Here is a 16,039-nt window from a genome sequence, read left to right as displayed (position 1 = left end):
CTTAATAAAAGCAAAATTCTAAAAGAGCCATTCATTTTTAATTTCGACATCGCTTGTAATAATTTTAAAAATCGTAGCGGTCATCAAAATTCCGAATGATTTGAACCATTGCATAGCAAAATGATTCACTTCGCAATTGTTTCGAAGCGCTCAAATCGTTTTTTTTTTTCTTGGTATTTCTTTTACTTTATTGGTAAGCAGACATCTAAGATGCAAGGCCCAAAAGCGCTCGAATCGCGTATCGCGAATCATTTGATTCAGATCAGGACTTCGGAGCGTGTATCGCGAATGATTTGATTTAGATCGAAACTGGTATCTGGAATCATTTTATTCAGATCGGAACTTCAAAGCGCATAGTGTGAATCCGATTCAGATCAGAACTTCAGGTGAATCATTTGATTCAGATTGGCCTTCAAAACGCGTTTTACAAGTAACTAGATTCAGATCGGAACTTCAAAGCGTGTGTCGTGAATCATTTGATTCAGATGTTAACTTCGGAGCTGGTTCGTGAATCATTTGATTGAAATTGGAAATTTGGAGCAGGTATCTTGAATCACTTTACTGAAATCACATGACTCCGGCAGTGGACTGTTTCAAAACAAATGATTCACAAAGGTTTCGAAGCTTCACGAAGCGGTGCTTCAAAAACACCCATCACTAAACCTTAACTGATTTTTCAAGGTAAAACACGTACAATTACATTAATATAGGCTAACTTTAATATAAAACAAGAATTTGAACTTTTATCAATTGTTCAGATTACAGTTCTTTAGAGACGTTTGCAAATGAGCGCCTATTTAATGCATAATTAGCATATTTCAACAATCTTTCAGAAAACAATGTGTCTGATTGTGATATGATTAATCAACTGAGTACAGCATGTAGTAGTCGCATTTGTAGTAACTTACCTTCTGTACTGCAATAGTAGGCCTACTAATAATACTGATTAAAATGAAAAAGAAATATAGATGTATATAAACAGTCATTTAAGTTGCTCAAATCAAAACTTTCAAGTTATTTGTGAGGCCGCAGCGCCCTCTTGAGACCAAAAACAACAGACCAAGTGCACAGAATGAATACCAACTTTTATTGATCAAGAAACTGAAGATGACAAATGCTTCACCATAAGGACGACCTTCGGACAGAAAAGGTGTCAAAACAAATCTCACACACAGGTTCTAGAGCAGTCCGTCTACGTCTCCTACAGTGATGCAGCCGCATGTGAGCAGACTAGAGCAACAGAAACGGGTTAAGTTGAGATTTTGTTAAAGTTCGGCACCTGTACATCGGCATCAAAACTTTTGTACAAACATACTGCGATTCATTCTTGCATAACGCACAGCTCGTATTCCTCTGCGCAAAAAATTGCATCTCCAGTCTTTTCGTTCTAAAAGACACTGCGCATTCGTAAGTTAAACAATTCGCTTATAAAACAAAACAAAGTCATGATATATTAAAAATCCATTGAGCGACAGCTAGCTTTAACACATCTTTAATACATTACTGGTATCAAATACTTCAACAGGCTGAACATTTGCATCTCCAAACAGTTTCTTGTACAAGTTTTTACAAAAATACCCGCACCACTCTTTACTTCACTGCCAAATGCTGAAGAGACTTCACTTCATTAACTCAATAAGAAGCCGGTGAGGGGGCCCTAAAAAACAGGACAGAACCAGAAAACAAAGAAATGACCTTCCTTTGGATGTACAAAGCGTGCTTTTCAATATCTTGTGCTCACAGAATATTCACACACACACACCGATCATCATCGACGATCTCTGAGACACAAATTGTCGTCAGTATCTCCGGCTTGTAGCTACGCCTTCCAAACCAAACTACGCACAAAGCTACAGCTTTCATAGGTTACCACCATTTGTGTCTTCATCGATGAGAAATGCGAAATCCCGAAGGAAAACAAGTAAAAATGACAGATGACGAACAAGGAAACACACAGATGTAAACATTTTTATCGTTTGGAAAATAAAAGAACACCTGAGGCTGTTCCGTTTCAATACTCAAGTCACTTTGTGCCATTTTAGTACCAGTTATTTGCTCGATCAATCCAGTGTATTGCGTGTTCATGATGCAAACCGGTAACGGATCCTCCTAAGATTCATCTTCATCACCAGCTTTCTTCACAAAGTCTCCAGTTATTAACTTTGAGGATACAGTAACAGAAACGAACACAAATAAAAACCATCAGTGCAAAACTCACAGTAAACAGACATTATCTGCCATCAGCTTATGAAGATCATTTTCACACACTTTCAGGAGCGTCGCTCGGACCTTTCGGGTCACAAAACTACTGCAAAATGTAATTTCAGGCTGATAAATGAAAGAAAACAATCTGGCACATCAATCTAGAGGAATTATGTGCAGCAGCAGGTATGAAAACATGAAATACTGTAATAATTTTAAATTCATTCATGAAACACCTGCAGTGAATCTCTAAACTGGTAGATTTACACTCATTACGTCTCACGAATGGCGTATCGACACAATCCACACATGGCGTCTTCGCCAACAAACGTACTGTACATTGTTGACATGCATGTTTAATCAAAGGTCAGTTTTCTGCAAGAAAACAAATTGGTTCCTGTTTTATGTTGACAATATGCCACTCTAAAACATGATTGGCTCCTGTAAACGGCCAATAGAAACCTCTCATTCTGGGATTTCCATCATTTTTGATGGACTGAAGGAATGGTTCACCAATTTGCTAAAAATATACACAGGCCATCTAAGATGAGTTTGTTCCTTCATCAGGTTTGGAGAAATGTAGCATTTCATGACTTGCTCACCAATGCATGTGAATGGGTGCCGTCAGAATGAGAGTCCAAACAGCTGATAAAAACATCACAATAGTTCACAAGTAATCCACACCACTCCAGTCCATCAGTTAACATCCTGAGAAGCCAAAAGCTGCGTGTTTGCAAGATACAAATCCATCATTTAAGATGTATTTAACTTCAAAGCAATGCTTTCAGCTAAAATGACTCTATAATCAATAATAACGCTTCACCCAGTAAAAAAGTTGTCTCTCACATCAAAATCCACCCATATATCTGTTCGGACTGCTTGTAAACAGGGCTTGATCTATGCAGATTTCTCTCCTGATTCAGACAAGACTATTTTTCACTGGAGGAAGCGTTATTATGGATTATGGACTTATGTATTTAGTTAAAAACGTTTCTTACAAACACACAGCTTTTGGCTTCTCAAGATGTTTACTGATGGACTGGAGTGGTGTGGATTACTTGTGAATTATTGAGATGTTTTTATCAGCTGTTTGGACTCTCATTCTGACGGCACCCATTTACCCCAGAGGATCCAATGCTGAGCAAGTGATGCATTTCTCCAAATTTGATGAGGAAACAAACTCATCTACATCTTGGATGGCCTGAGGGTGAGTAAATCGTCAGCAAATGTTCATTTTTGGATGAACTGTTCCTTTAAGATGGATCTAATGGAGACAACTGCAATAAACCTTCACTGCATTCTTTTCTTTTATGAATTAATTAGGGTTCACTGCAACGGGATCAGATCTCTAGCGATGAGTCTTCAATAGTTGTTTTTTGCTACAAGCCATTATTATTTTCCTCATCTAGAACTGAAACGACGTTGTTTGTTGCTGCTCTATATCAACAGTCAGATACTTCATGTGACAGCTACATTTCTCTTAGTATTAGTAGTATTAGACCAATCTCAACTTGAAAAAACAAACTCAGTCGTCACTAAATGCATTTCCAACGCCAGATTTCTCCCAAAACATCTCGTACAAAAGCGCCAAACAAGAGCCTGTCTTTCACCAAGCATCCATCCAGGGGCGTTGTTTCTAAACTAAGATCTGAATTGGCAGTTTCCTGAACAAATCAAACGCATTTGGTTAACCATCGGTGATCCATCAGTTAACATCTTGAGAAGCCAAATGCTGTGTGTTTGTAAGAAACAAATCCATCGTTAAGATGTTTTTAACTTCAAACCATAGCTTTCAGCTAAAATATGAGTCTAATAATGCTTCATCCAGTGAAAACGTCCATCTCCTGTTGTCCTCTCACATCAAAATCCACAGATACACTTGTTTAGAGCCGGTTTGGACTGTTTTTGCTTGTGCAGATTTCTCTCCTGATTCAGACAAGATTACTTTTTTCAATGGAGGAAGCGTTATTATGGATTATGGCCGAAAACAACAGTTTGAAGTTAAAAATGTCTTAATGGTGGATTTGTTTCTTACAAACACGCAGCTTTTGGCTTCTCAAGATGTTATCTGTTGGATTAATTGACGGCACCCATTCACTGCAGAGGATCCATTGGTAAGGAAGTGATGCAATGCTACGTTTCTCCAAATCTGATGAAGAAACAAACTCATACATCTCAGCCTGAGGGTGAGCAAATCGTCAGCAAATGTTCATTTTTGGTTAAACTATTCCTTTCAGACAGCAATAAACCAAAGTTAAACATGATAATTCTTCACTTAGGGTTCACTGCAACTGGATCAGATCTCTAGAGACGAGTCTTCAATAGTGGTTTTTCGTTACGATTATTACTTTCCTCATCTAGCTCAATACAACTGAAGCGACGTTGTTTGTTGCTGCTCTGTATCGACAGATACTTCATGTGACAGCTACATTTCTCTTAGTATTAGTACTTGGATTACAAACTCAGTTAGTTGTTTGTAACTAAACGCTTTTCTGACGCCAGATTTCTCCCAAAATCTGTCTTCCAAGAGCCTGTTTTTCTCTATCCTCATTTACACTATCCAGGGACGTTGTTTCTGAACTATGATCTGAATTGGCAGTTTCCCGAACGCATTTGGTTAACCACAAATGTCCCGAATCGCTGATTCTCCATCGCTAGTCCGTAAGATCACGTTACGAGCGGCGAGCGGTTTCTACTGCGCTACGAGGACAAGAACGTCAGTACTCCGTTGCAGGCATACAAACACATCCGTTAAAGGCAAAAATAGCATTAAAAATACCAAAACGAAAATATGGGTCATTCAGTGACAAACACAAACACACAGCGCGGCTCTGGAAATACTGTACACCGGGGAGAAGTTCAGATCGGAGCGCAATAATTCAAGAACGCCATTGCCGTGTTTCAATGGCGACAACAGGAGTGTCAGTCGTTAGTGTTCTGGCTGAATACTGTACAGTGAACGCAGTTTGTTCAGTCTAAAATGGCAAATCCAACGCATTTGGGATCTCGAATTCAGACGAAATGCTCTCGCTATTGCACGTTTCCTTTGGAATGCCAGATGTTTGAGAAATCCAATCCGAGAACAAGAAAAAGCGAGCAAATAAAGCCAGCGGCGTCGACTAGGAATGCTATCGCTGTTAAGGCGAACCATGGGAGAAAGAGCGCGACATTTTCCAAAAAAAACAGGACATTTCCCATCCGTTTCCTGAGGCTTACGGGTGATCAAACTAGGAATTTTTTCGAAAAGGAAATCCAGGAAGTCTCGCAATCGACGTGATTCCAATTCCAGTCGCCGGTGTGTTCATGCACATGTGCGAAATGGTTTTTAAGCGTCGGAGCGTGTGCTTATGTACAGTTTTGAGTGTTTTGGCAGACGTGGGTTTCTAAGGTGCTGATGTTTCGAGCCAACAAACGTCCCGTAAATTCGGTTCACAGCGTTCGACGGGGACGAAACGGACATGTGCGGATGAAGGCCTTTGTAAATCTCTCGCCCTTCCTTCTTTCCCTCTCCCGTCCCGGCTGTGGTTACTGGTGGACCTCGTTGGCGATGAGACTGTCCTCTCCGGACTGGAAGTCGGCCTCGTTTAGGCTGTTCCCGGCGTTGATCATTTCCTCGTCCTGCGAGGACCCCTGACCGTCGTCTTCTCCGCTGCCTGCTCCGGTTTCGTCGGAGTTTGGGTCCTGAAGGACCTGGGCGATGTACATCTGCTGCTAAAAAAACAGATGCGCAAGAATGAGTCATCGGGCATAAAAAGAGCCATTCATTTAAATATGTATGAGATGAGGTTTGATTTGAATCTCACAGAGATCAGATTTCACCCTAAAATCAGCAATAAAGAAATATGAAGTTAATAAAAAAGAAAATATAATTTATATTTGTTTTTAAGATGATTCAATACCCTGGACCACAAAACCAATCATAAGTAGCATAGGTATATTTGAAGCAATACATTGTATGGGTTAAAAGTTTTCTTTTATGCCAAAAATCATGAGGATATTAAGTAAAGATCATGTCCCATGAAGATATTTTGTAAATTTCATACTGTAAATAGATCAAAACTTAAATTTTGATTAGTAATATGCATTGTTAAGAACTTCATTTGAACAATTTTAAAGGTGATTTTCTTAATATTTTGATTTTATTTTTGATTCCAGATTTTTAAATAGTTGTATTTCAGTCAAATATTATCCTATACATTAATGGAAAGCTTATTTATTCAGCTTTCAAAAAATTGACCCTTATGACATTATGGTCCAGGGTCACATTTGCATTGTGCAATTGTTTAAATTGCAATTAAGCACGTTTCCACTCAAATTCAATTTAATACAATACAATTTTTTGAATTATTAAAATCAGCAATTTAATTTAGTACAAGAAATACCACCATTATGTATCGCTTGTGCTTTAAAAACATAATATAACTTAAAATGCAATTTAAATATTATTATTATCATGATTAACAATAACAACAACACATACATACAAAAAATGTTTTGTTGTATATCATGTATTACAAAAATGTTGTTATTAAAATCAGCAATTTTGTACAACAAATACTACTATTACGTATCAGTTGTACTATTAAAAATATTACAAATTAAAATGTAATTTAAATATTATTGTTTAGTATTTAACAAAACTTTTATTAACAACAACAGTATAATACCATTATGTATACTTTCACCTGTACTATAAAAACATAATATAAATAATTTCTATATTAATTTTATTAAAATTAGACATTTTTTCTTAAAATCAGCTTTAATTTAGTACAGCAAATACTTTAACTTGTACTACAGAAACAAAAAGATTTAATTATAAATAATTTAATTATAAATAACAATAAAATAATTCTTTTCTATTTTATTTTTATTACTATTATTCATATTTTTGTTTTTATAAATTATTATAAGTTTTATTATTAAAATCAATTTAACTTTTTATAACAAATACTACCCACACAGTAGTATTTGCATAATAAACAATGTACAAAATATAATCATAATGTAAATTACCTGTCATTTAAATGTATTATTATTGTTAATAAGTATAATAATATGAATAATAACAACAATAACTTGATTTTCTTTTCATTAGGCTACCGAGAACTGGTGAAGAGGGGGGAAATGTGCTTACGTTTTTTGAAAATAATAAAAATTTGGAAATCTTGATTATAGAAATTATGAATTCACCTGAGATTTGTTGGAGGGTGAAGATCTAGCAGGACGTCCGTTCTCCACTCCGTCGATCTCAGTGTCCTTGGTGTCGATCTGTAATGACAGAGAGGTAATGGTGAGCGTTTCCGCTATAGGTCAGGTGACAGTCTACCTGAGCTACCCGTGCCGCCCGGTGGACTGTACCGTGAGCTCATACCTGCATTACCGCAACTCGTACCTTGTAGTTGTGCGCGCTGAGATACTTGAAGTGGCCGAAGCACACGTGCGACAGGCAGACCACGATGGTGATGATGAGCACCACGAAGGTAAACATGGACGTCGGGGTCAAAAACCCTGAGAAACGAGACAAATTTTTACCCTGTTCACCTGTAGTGTAAGAAAAATATATTTCAGTGTATCAGACGTGACCGTACCTGTCCGCACGGTGGAGAAGAACAGCAGCCAGAAGAGGCACAGGATGGGCGCGGCCACCACTTGATTGACGGCTCCCGAGTGGATCTTCTTGTCGAGTTTCGAGGGCAGGTAAGCGTAGTACATGTTGTACCTGTCCACCAGGTGCTTCAGGAGCATGTACATCAGTCCTGCGGATGACAGATGAATTATATTACATGCAGCATTTGTCATGTCTTGGGTCACATGACCTTATTTATGCATCTGCTGATTTGAACATAACATGCACCAACCAACTTAACCTTGTAATACAAAGTGCTTATAAACCATCTGTAGACAACAAAAGAGAAGCTTTTAGACCCGTGCAGTTTTTTTTCTCCAAATGTTATTGTTAATGTTAGGACATTAGGATGTCCAAAAAATATTTGTATTGTAAATTTACATTTAAAAAAAAAAAAAAAGAAAGAAAGAAAGAAAGAAAGAAAGAAAGAAAGAAAGAAGTATTTGCATTACATTGCTATTCCTATTTACAATTTTCACTTTTATTCCCTTTACTTTTTACTTTCTTTTTATTTCTTATTTTGTACGTTACATTTATATGTATATGTATTTATTTATTTGGCACAGAAACCTGAACTTTTAAAAAATAAATAAATAAATACATACAATTATTAATATTATTATCATTCATTTTTATTCCTAAAATAACACTGATTGCAATTTCACAAAGATTGTCAAAAATATTTGTATTGTAAATTTACATTCTAAAAAATAAAAGTATAATTAGCATTACATTCCTATTTCTTTAATCTTTTTATATTTACAACTTGAATATATTCACATTTTTTATTATTATTATTTTAGTTATTATTATTTACTTAATATTATTCTTTTTATTTCTTATTTTGTTTAATATTTTTATTTTTGTATATATATTTTATTCATTCATTTATTTTATTCATTTATATTTTCGCCTTTTTTTGGGCAAAAATTGTGCAGCCCTACAAAGAAGCACAGAAAACCCGAAGCTTTTTAAAAAAATAAATAAATAAACTAAATAAATAAAATTATTAATACTATTATCATTCACATTTTTATTGCCAAAATAACACTGACTGGAATTTCACAAAGATGGCCAAAAAATATTTGTATTGTAAAATGTACATTCTTAAAAAAAAAATAAATAAATAAAATTAAGTGTAATTAGCTTTACATTCCTATTTCTTTAAATCTTTTTATATTTACAATTTAAATATATTCACATTTTTTAGTATTACATTTTTATTCTTTTTAGTTTACTTATTATTATTATTATTATTATTATTATTATTATTATTATTATTATTATTATTATTATTATTCACTTAACATTATTCTTTTTATTTCTTATTTTGTTTTTTTTTTTAATTTTTGTACATATAATTTTATTCATTGATTTATTCATTTATTTTATTCATTTATATTCCTTTATTTGTTTTTTGGTGAAATTGTGCAGCCCTACAAAGAAGCACAGAAAACTTGAAGCTTTTTAAAAATAAATAAATAAACTAACTAAATAAATAAAATTATTATTATCATCATTCACATTTTTATTGCTAAAATAGCACTGATTGGAATTTCACAAAGATGGCCAAAAAAATATTTGTATTGTAAATTTACATTCTTAAAAAAAAAAAAAAATAAAATAAATAAAAAAATAAATAAAGTATAATTACCATTACATTCCTATTTCTTTAAATTTTTTTATTTACATTTACAATTTTAATATATTCACATTTTTAGTATTATTATTATTATTATTATTATTTTTTATTTAACTTATTATTATTATTATTATTATTATCATCATCATCATTTACTTAATATTATTCTTTTTATTTCTTATTTTAATATTTTTATTTTTGCATATATATTTTATTCCTTCATTTATTTTAATCATTTATATTGCTTTCTTTTTTTTGACAAAATTGTTCAGCCCTACAAAGAAGCACAGACAACCTTAAGCTTTTTTAAAATAAATAAATAACTAAATAAATAAATAAATATTATTATTATTATTATTATTATTATTATCATCATTATTATTATTATTATTATTATTATTATTATTATTATTATTCACATTTTTATTGCTAAAATAACACTGATTGGAATTTCTCTAAAAAAAAATGCAATTATGATTGTACCTATTATAGTTCTGGTTAATACTGTACCATTTAATATTTTAAATTTTATTAAAATTTAAAAGTTTAAAGTTTTATTTGTTGTGTGTTTTTGTAATTTTATTAGTTTTTGTTCATAAATAATGTAATATATTATTATATGTTATAAAACATGTTATATTATATATTATGTATTTTAGTGCAAGTAGCAATAACAACCCTGATTGTAATTAGGGTTATTACAATCTATTTTGCAAACCCCTACACAATAGCAAACAAGAAGTGGCATTACATTAAATTAAATTTAGAAAATGATCTAAAATACTGAATGCATATATATCAGCTAAATGTCTATTTTCCATCAGCTTTTAGTAGCACACGTGCGTATAGATGAGCTCAGAGTAACGAATATGAGCTAAACACCACAAGACTAAATTTGTAATCTCACAAGGTCTTTCCTGGCATCAATCTGTAGCGTGTTTTTATGTGAGTGGTAACATGTGATATCAACACGTGTGCAGACGGACGATCACGAGGTTAACCGTGTGTCAGACATTAACCGGTGTGTCCGAAATGAGCATCTCCGTCTGCGTTCACAGTGTGGGCTGAGAGACGTAAATAAAGTTTCCTCCGCAGAACAGCGATGAGTCACGCACCGGCAGCTCGACGAACGCCTGTGTGTGCGTGTCTCTGAGAGACTTCTAGAAATAATGTGAGCACACAAAAGCTCAGCGACAGAAAAACAAAGAGATCACCGTTCAAATGCAGCATTTCCTCCCCATTTGTGTGTTTTTGCAGTGAAATACGCAGGCGGAGGATCTATATTTAATCTGACACACACATGCGGCGCGTAGGCAGGTGGTTCTGCTGCTTGCGCAGCTTGCGTTTTCCATTGTTGAAGCTGCATGCAGACGTGCGGCCAGCAGGAGGCGCTGTGGACACACACACTTTCGGTTGTGCCATTCACAGCATTTCTCCCCGTCTCCTTTCTTTCATCCTTGTTGTTGGACTGTCTCCCTCGCTCTGATTGGCTGACGTTCTGTGGTTTCGTGAATGGGCTGATGTGGAAGTGGGCGTGGCCTGACTCACCAAAGGGGACGATGATTGGGCAGGTGATGCTGTACGTCATAACAACGGTGAAAACGCACATCATCCAGGCGTAGGCAGCTCCGAACTGAAACTCATAGGCTTGATGCTGCGCACACGCACACACACACACACACACACACACACACACACACACTTGTTACACAACTAAATGCGCATGGACTAGAATCACATCCAGGTGAACAGCAGGTAAAAATAACTCATTTGTGGGTGGATAAATCACAAAACTTGTCAAAAACACAAAAAATCATTCCTTAATGAAAGGGGAAAAGACTACTTTTTTGCTTTAATAACAATTTTCAGATTTTTCCCCCATTGTGACATTATTTTCATGACAACTGAGGTCATTTAACATCACTACTATAATGCCAAATAAAATAAAATGCAATAAAATTTAAATAATAAACAAAAAAAATTAAATTGCAACGCATTTATACATCATGGCAGCATTTGTTGGTATGCTTTTAAGTGATGCTGGTTTAAATAAATAAATACATTTATTAATTAATAATTAGATAAAATACAATTAAATAAATTAATAAATTAATAAATATTTGAATGAATACAACACAATTAATTAAATAATTAAGTTAACAGAAATAATAAATGAATGAGCAATAAGTAAATAAATAAAAATACAATTGAATGAATGACTGAATGAATGGATAAAATAGATTTGAATACAAATAAAATAAAATAAATTAAAAAAATGTGTTTTGGCTAAAATTCATTTAAAATTTATGAAAATAATTTCACAGTGCAAAAAACAATTTAATGGCCCCAAAAACATTTAATTTTCTTCTATTTAACATTTTATTTATTAACAAATTAATTAATATTTGAATTAATACAACACAATTAATTAAATAATTAATTAAATAAATAGAAATAATAAATTAATGAGCAATACGTAAATAAATAAAAATACAATTAAATAAATGACTGAATGAATGAATAGATAAAATACATCTGAATGAAAAAAAAATTATATGTAATATAAAATGTATTTTGGAAAATAATGTCACAACGCAAAAATATATTTTAATTTTTTTTTGGCCCTCACAACATTTTATTTTCTATATTTTCTTTTCTTTTATTTAACATTTTATTTTTTTTAAATAAATTTATAAATATTTAAATGAATACGACACTATTAACTAAATAATTAATTAAATTAACAGAAATAATGAATGAGAAGCAAGTAAATAAAAAAAATACAATAAAAAAAAATGAATGACTCAGTGATTGAATAGATAAAATACATTTGAATGAATGAATGAATGAATGAATGAATAAATAAATAAATAAATAAAAATAATTAAATTAAATTAAATTAAAAATAAAATAAAATAAAATAAAATAAAATAAAATAAAATAAAATAAAATAAAATAAAATAAAAATATAAAATGTATTTGGGCTAATATTCACGAAAATAATGTCACAATGCAAAAACAATATAACGGCCCTAAAAACATTTCATTTTCTTTATGCAAAATATAATTTCTGATTCTCTCTATATATTAAGGGATGATGCATGACCCACATGTTTCTGTCAAGTTTAGTTTCTGGGCATTAATGATGAGAGGATTGTGAAGATAAGCAACCAGATCATGCATGTGCGTCTTTTCGTACCCGTTTGACGTTGCGTCTCTCCGCGGCCGAGCGAGCCAAACACAGCCGGATCATGTACATGAGCAAACCTGGAATCCGCAGCAGATCCATGGCATTACCAATGAACGCTGACGCAATGACGTAATTCACAAAAAATGCTCCGTTATCAGGGAGGAAGACACACCTGAAATGACAGATATTAATCAGCACTTCAGTCTATGCACTAAATCGAAACAATAAAAACTAACAACGGGGTTTATGAACTATGAAAAACATTCAGAATTTCAGCTCATTAATATATGAAAATTTAAATAAATACAATGTTACAAGAAAGCAAGAAGCACATGTAAAGCAGTGTGCATAATTTTAGTTTATTAATATATTAATATTTAAATAAAATGCTACAAGTGGCAAGAAAGTTTTAGCAATAAAATAAAATAAAATAAAATAAAATAAAATAAAATAAAATAAAATAAAATAAAATAAAATAAAATAAAATATCAGAAATTCAGAAAATAATATATGAATATTCAAATAAAATTCTACAAGTGGCCAGAAAATGTAATAAATAAAATAATTAATGTTAATTGTTATATGAATATCTAAAAAAATAAAATGCTACAACGGGCATTCAGAAGTTCAATTCATAAATAGAAATAAATTAATAAAATGTTTCAAATGGCAAGAAAGTTTAAGCATTTTAAAATAATAAAAAATAAATTAAACTAACATTCAGAGTTCATTAATATATAAATATTTAAATAAATAAAATGCTGCAACTAGGACGAAATGTTAGGCATTTCAGTTAAAAAAAAAAAAAAAAAAAAAAAAAAAAAAATAAATAAAAAAAATAAAAAAATAAAATAAAATAAAATAAAATAAAATACATCCAGAATTTCAGTTCATTAATATATGAATATTTACATACAATGCTACAACTGTCAAGGATGTTTAAGTATTCTAACACAAAATAAAATATAAATAATTTAGAACATTCATAAATATAAATATTCAAATTGCTGGCAAGAAAGTTTAAGCATTTTAAAATAATATAAAATTAAATTAAATACAAACATCCAGAGCTGATAAATAAAATAAAATAAAATAAAATAAAATAAAATAAAATAACTTACTCAAATCTGACGGTGGCTTCAGCCAGGAATTTCTTGTCGAAGAGCCAGCGGAAGAAAACGTCCAAACTAACAGAGAAGAACATTTATTATTATAAAACTGTCGGCTGAGGATTAACACTTGTGGTTTGTGATTTCAACAAGCTTTTATCTTGAAGAGCACTAGCAATCATCACTAGCAAAACAGCATCGTTTACCACATTAAAAAGCTAATTACAGTGAAATCATTCACCACATTAAAAGCTTCTGCACCAAACACATCAGCACAAATACTGCTGATGGAGTCTCACAGAGATGTTTGGATCACACCTCAAGTCCCATGACGGATAGAAATAAGGATTTAAATATGCAATTACACACTCAAATAAACCACCCACGTCCAAAGAGTCTCTCGCCTGCATCACAGATACAGACTAAAAATCTCAGTACCTGCTGAGACCCAGAGACGGCAGCAGGAGAACCATGAAGATCAGGAAGGTGTAGCACTTGTGCATGGTGGTCCTGTTCTCGCCCGACCTGACAAACACACGAGAGCATGAGATAAAACACCCGAGATCCTTCAGAACAGAGATTTGATTTCTAACGGAGATGAATGTGTGATTGTACCTGGTCCAGTGAGCTTCAAAGAAGGCGGAGTAGTAGACGATGGTGGGCAGCAGGGCGGAGAAAGCCCACAGGAGCAGCGTGGGGAAAAACTGGGTGATGATTGGGTTCTAGACACACAGACAAACACACACTCACATCACTACACGTTTACACTCATAATGCATGCCTTTCCATCCATGCTAGAAGTGGTTTTACTTTCAGAACATGTGCTCATCCATCCCTAATTTGCCTCGGTACATGAGACAAAATTGAGAAAATATATTAAAATAATCATGGAAACCTTGTTTGGGTGAATTTCAGGAGGAACATGAAGTCTAAGTCATAGTTCACCCCAAATTCAGAAGCAAACAAAGCAAATATTTTTGAAAAAATAAATAAAAATCCCATTTCAGGACCTAGTTACATTTCTTGCACACACAAAAGACAAGAATTAACATAAAAATATAAAAAATAATAAAAATACACAGCATGATGTGTACATACTCAATTATAGTAATTTAACTAAAATAAAATATATTAAATAAAAATGAATTTAAATGTATTGCCATTATTTTTATTATTCAAACTATAACATTTTGTAAATGAAAAAATATTTTAATTATTGTTATTACTGATACATAACTAATTTTAATTTTACATTCAAATTATTATTGTTTTAACAATATCATAACACAGATTATTACAAAATAAAATTAGATGGCATTATTATACATACATTATTATTAGTAGTAGTAGTATTATTATACTGTAATTATACATAATTATGTATCCTTTAATAAATCATGAATTTATTATTATTATTATTATTATTATATAATTAGTTATATTAAAATATTAAATGTAATCTACTTATTATTATTGTTTATTAAATTAGTACATTCTTCTCATTACTATAACAGTGATTAATGTATTTATTTATTTTTTTTACAAATTGTAAATTAAAAAAATATATTTCTTTAATTAAATTAAATATTAAACTATTATTAAAGTAAATGTTAAATTTAATTATTTGTAAAATTAAATGTAATCTTTTTGCTGTTATTGTTAAATATTAAAAATATTTTTATTGTTATTAAAATATTTTTATTGTTATTAAGTTAAGTTATTACTATGACAACTATTATAAATAATTTATTATTATTAATTATATTATTAAAGTGTTAAATGTAATCTATTTGTTAAATGTAATCTTTTTGTTATTATTATTATTATTATTATTATTATTATTATCATTATCATCATCATCATCAATTATATTATTAATTATTAAATTAAAATATTAAATGTAATCTAGTTGTTGTTATTATTATTAACATGTTTATTATTAAATTACATTCTACTAATTACTAACATACTGTAATTATATATAATTTATTATTATTATTGTATTTTTTAATTTTATTAAATAAACTATTATTTAATTAAAGTAAATGTTAAACGTAATCTATTTGTTAAATGTAAACTTTTTATTACTATTGTTATTATTATTATTATTATCGTCATTATATTATAAATAATTGATTACTATTGTTATTGATTATTATTATAATTAGTGTAACAATGCAAATAAACGACTAATGCTTGTTAATAAAAATGTGATTTTTTTTGGAGTGAAATCTGACAAGGTCACGTTCTTGCCCTTCACAAAATAA

General features: G+C 31.5%; 1 protein-coding gene across 4 annotated transcripts in view; it reads right to left on the bottom strand.

Annotated features, from left to right (window-relative positions):
• Positions 1 to 1,066: 1,066 nt before the first annotated feature.
• Positions 1,067 to 16,039, bottom strand: part of LOC127173497 (CSC1-like protein 2) — a 59,725-nt gene continuing 44,752 nt past the window's right edge. For 3 of the 4 annotated variants that reach the window (XM_051123412.1, XM_051123411.1, XM_051123415.1), the window contains 9 exons: positions 14,388 to 14,494; positions 14,211 to 14,297; positions 13,785 to 13,850; positions 12,673 to 12,835; positions 11,022 to 11,127; positions 7,794 to 7,961; positions 7,598 to 7,713; positions 7,396 to 7,473; positions 1,067 to 5,913 (listed from right to left, as the gene is read on the bottom strand). In XM_051123412.1, the coding sequence (XP_050979369.1) occupies positions 5,728 to 5,913; positions 7,396 to 7,473; positions 7,598 to 7,713; positions 7,794 to 7,961; positions 11,022 to 11,127; positions 12,673 to 12,835; positions 13,785 to 13,850; positions 14,211 to 14,297; positions 14,388 to 14,494 (1,077 nt within the window). In that variant the 3' untranslated portion in view covers positions 1,067 to 5,727. The remainder of the gene's footprint in view (positions 5,914 to 7,395; positions 7,474 to 7,597; positions 7,714 to 7,793; positions 7,962 to 11,021; positions 11,128 to 12,672; positions 12,836 to 13,784; positions 13,851 to 14,210; positions 14,298 to 14,387; positions 14,495 to 16,039) is intronic. The other variant, XM_051123414.1, reaches the window with a different exon arrangement.

Source organism: Labeo rohita, chromosome 11 (assembly GCF_022985175.1).
Source record: "Labeo rohita strain BAU-BD-2019 chromosome 11, IGBB_LRoh.1.0, whole genome shotgun sequence".
Taxonomy (NCBI): domain Eukaryota; kingdom Metazoa; phylum Chordata; class Actinopteri; order Cypriniformes; family Cyprinidae; genus Labeo; species Labeo rohita.
Note: the sequence above shows the minus strand (reverse complement) of the source record. Positions and strands in the feature narration are given on the sequence as shown.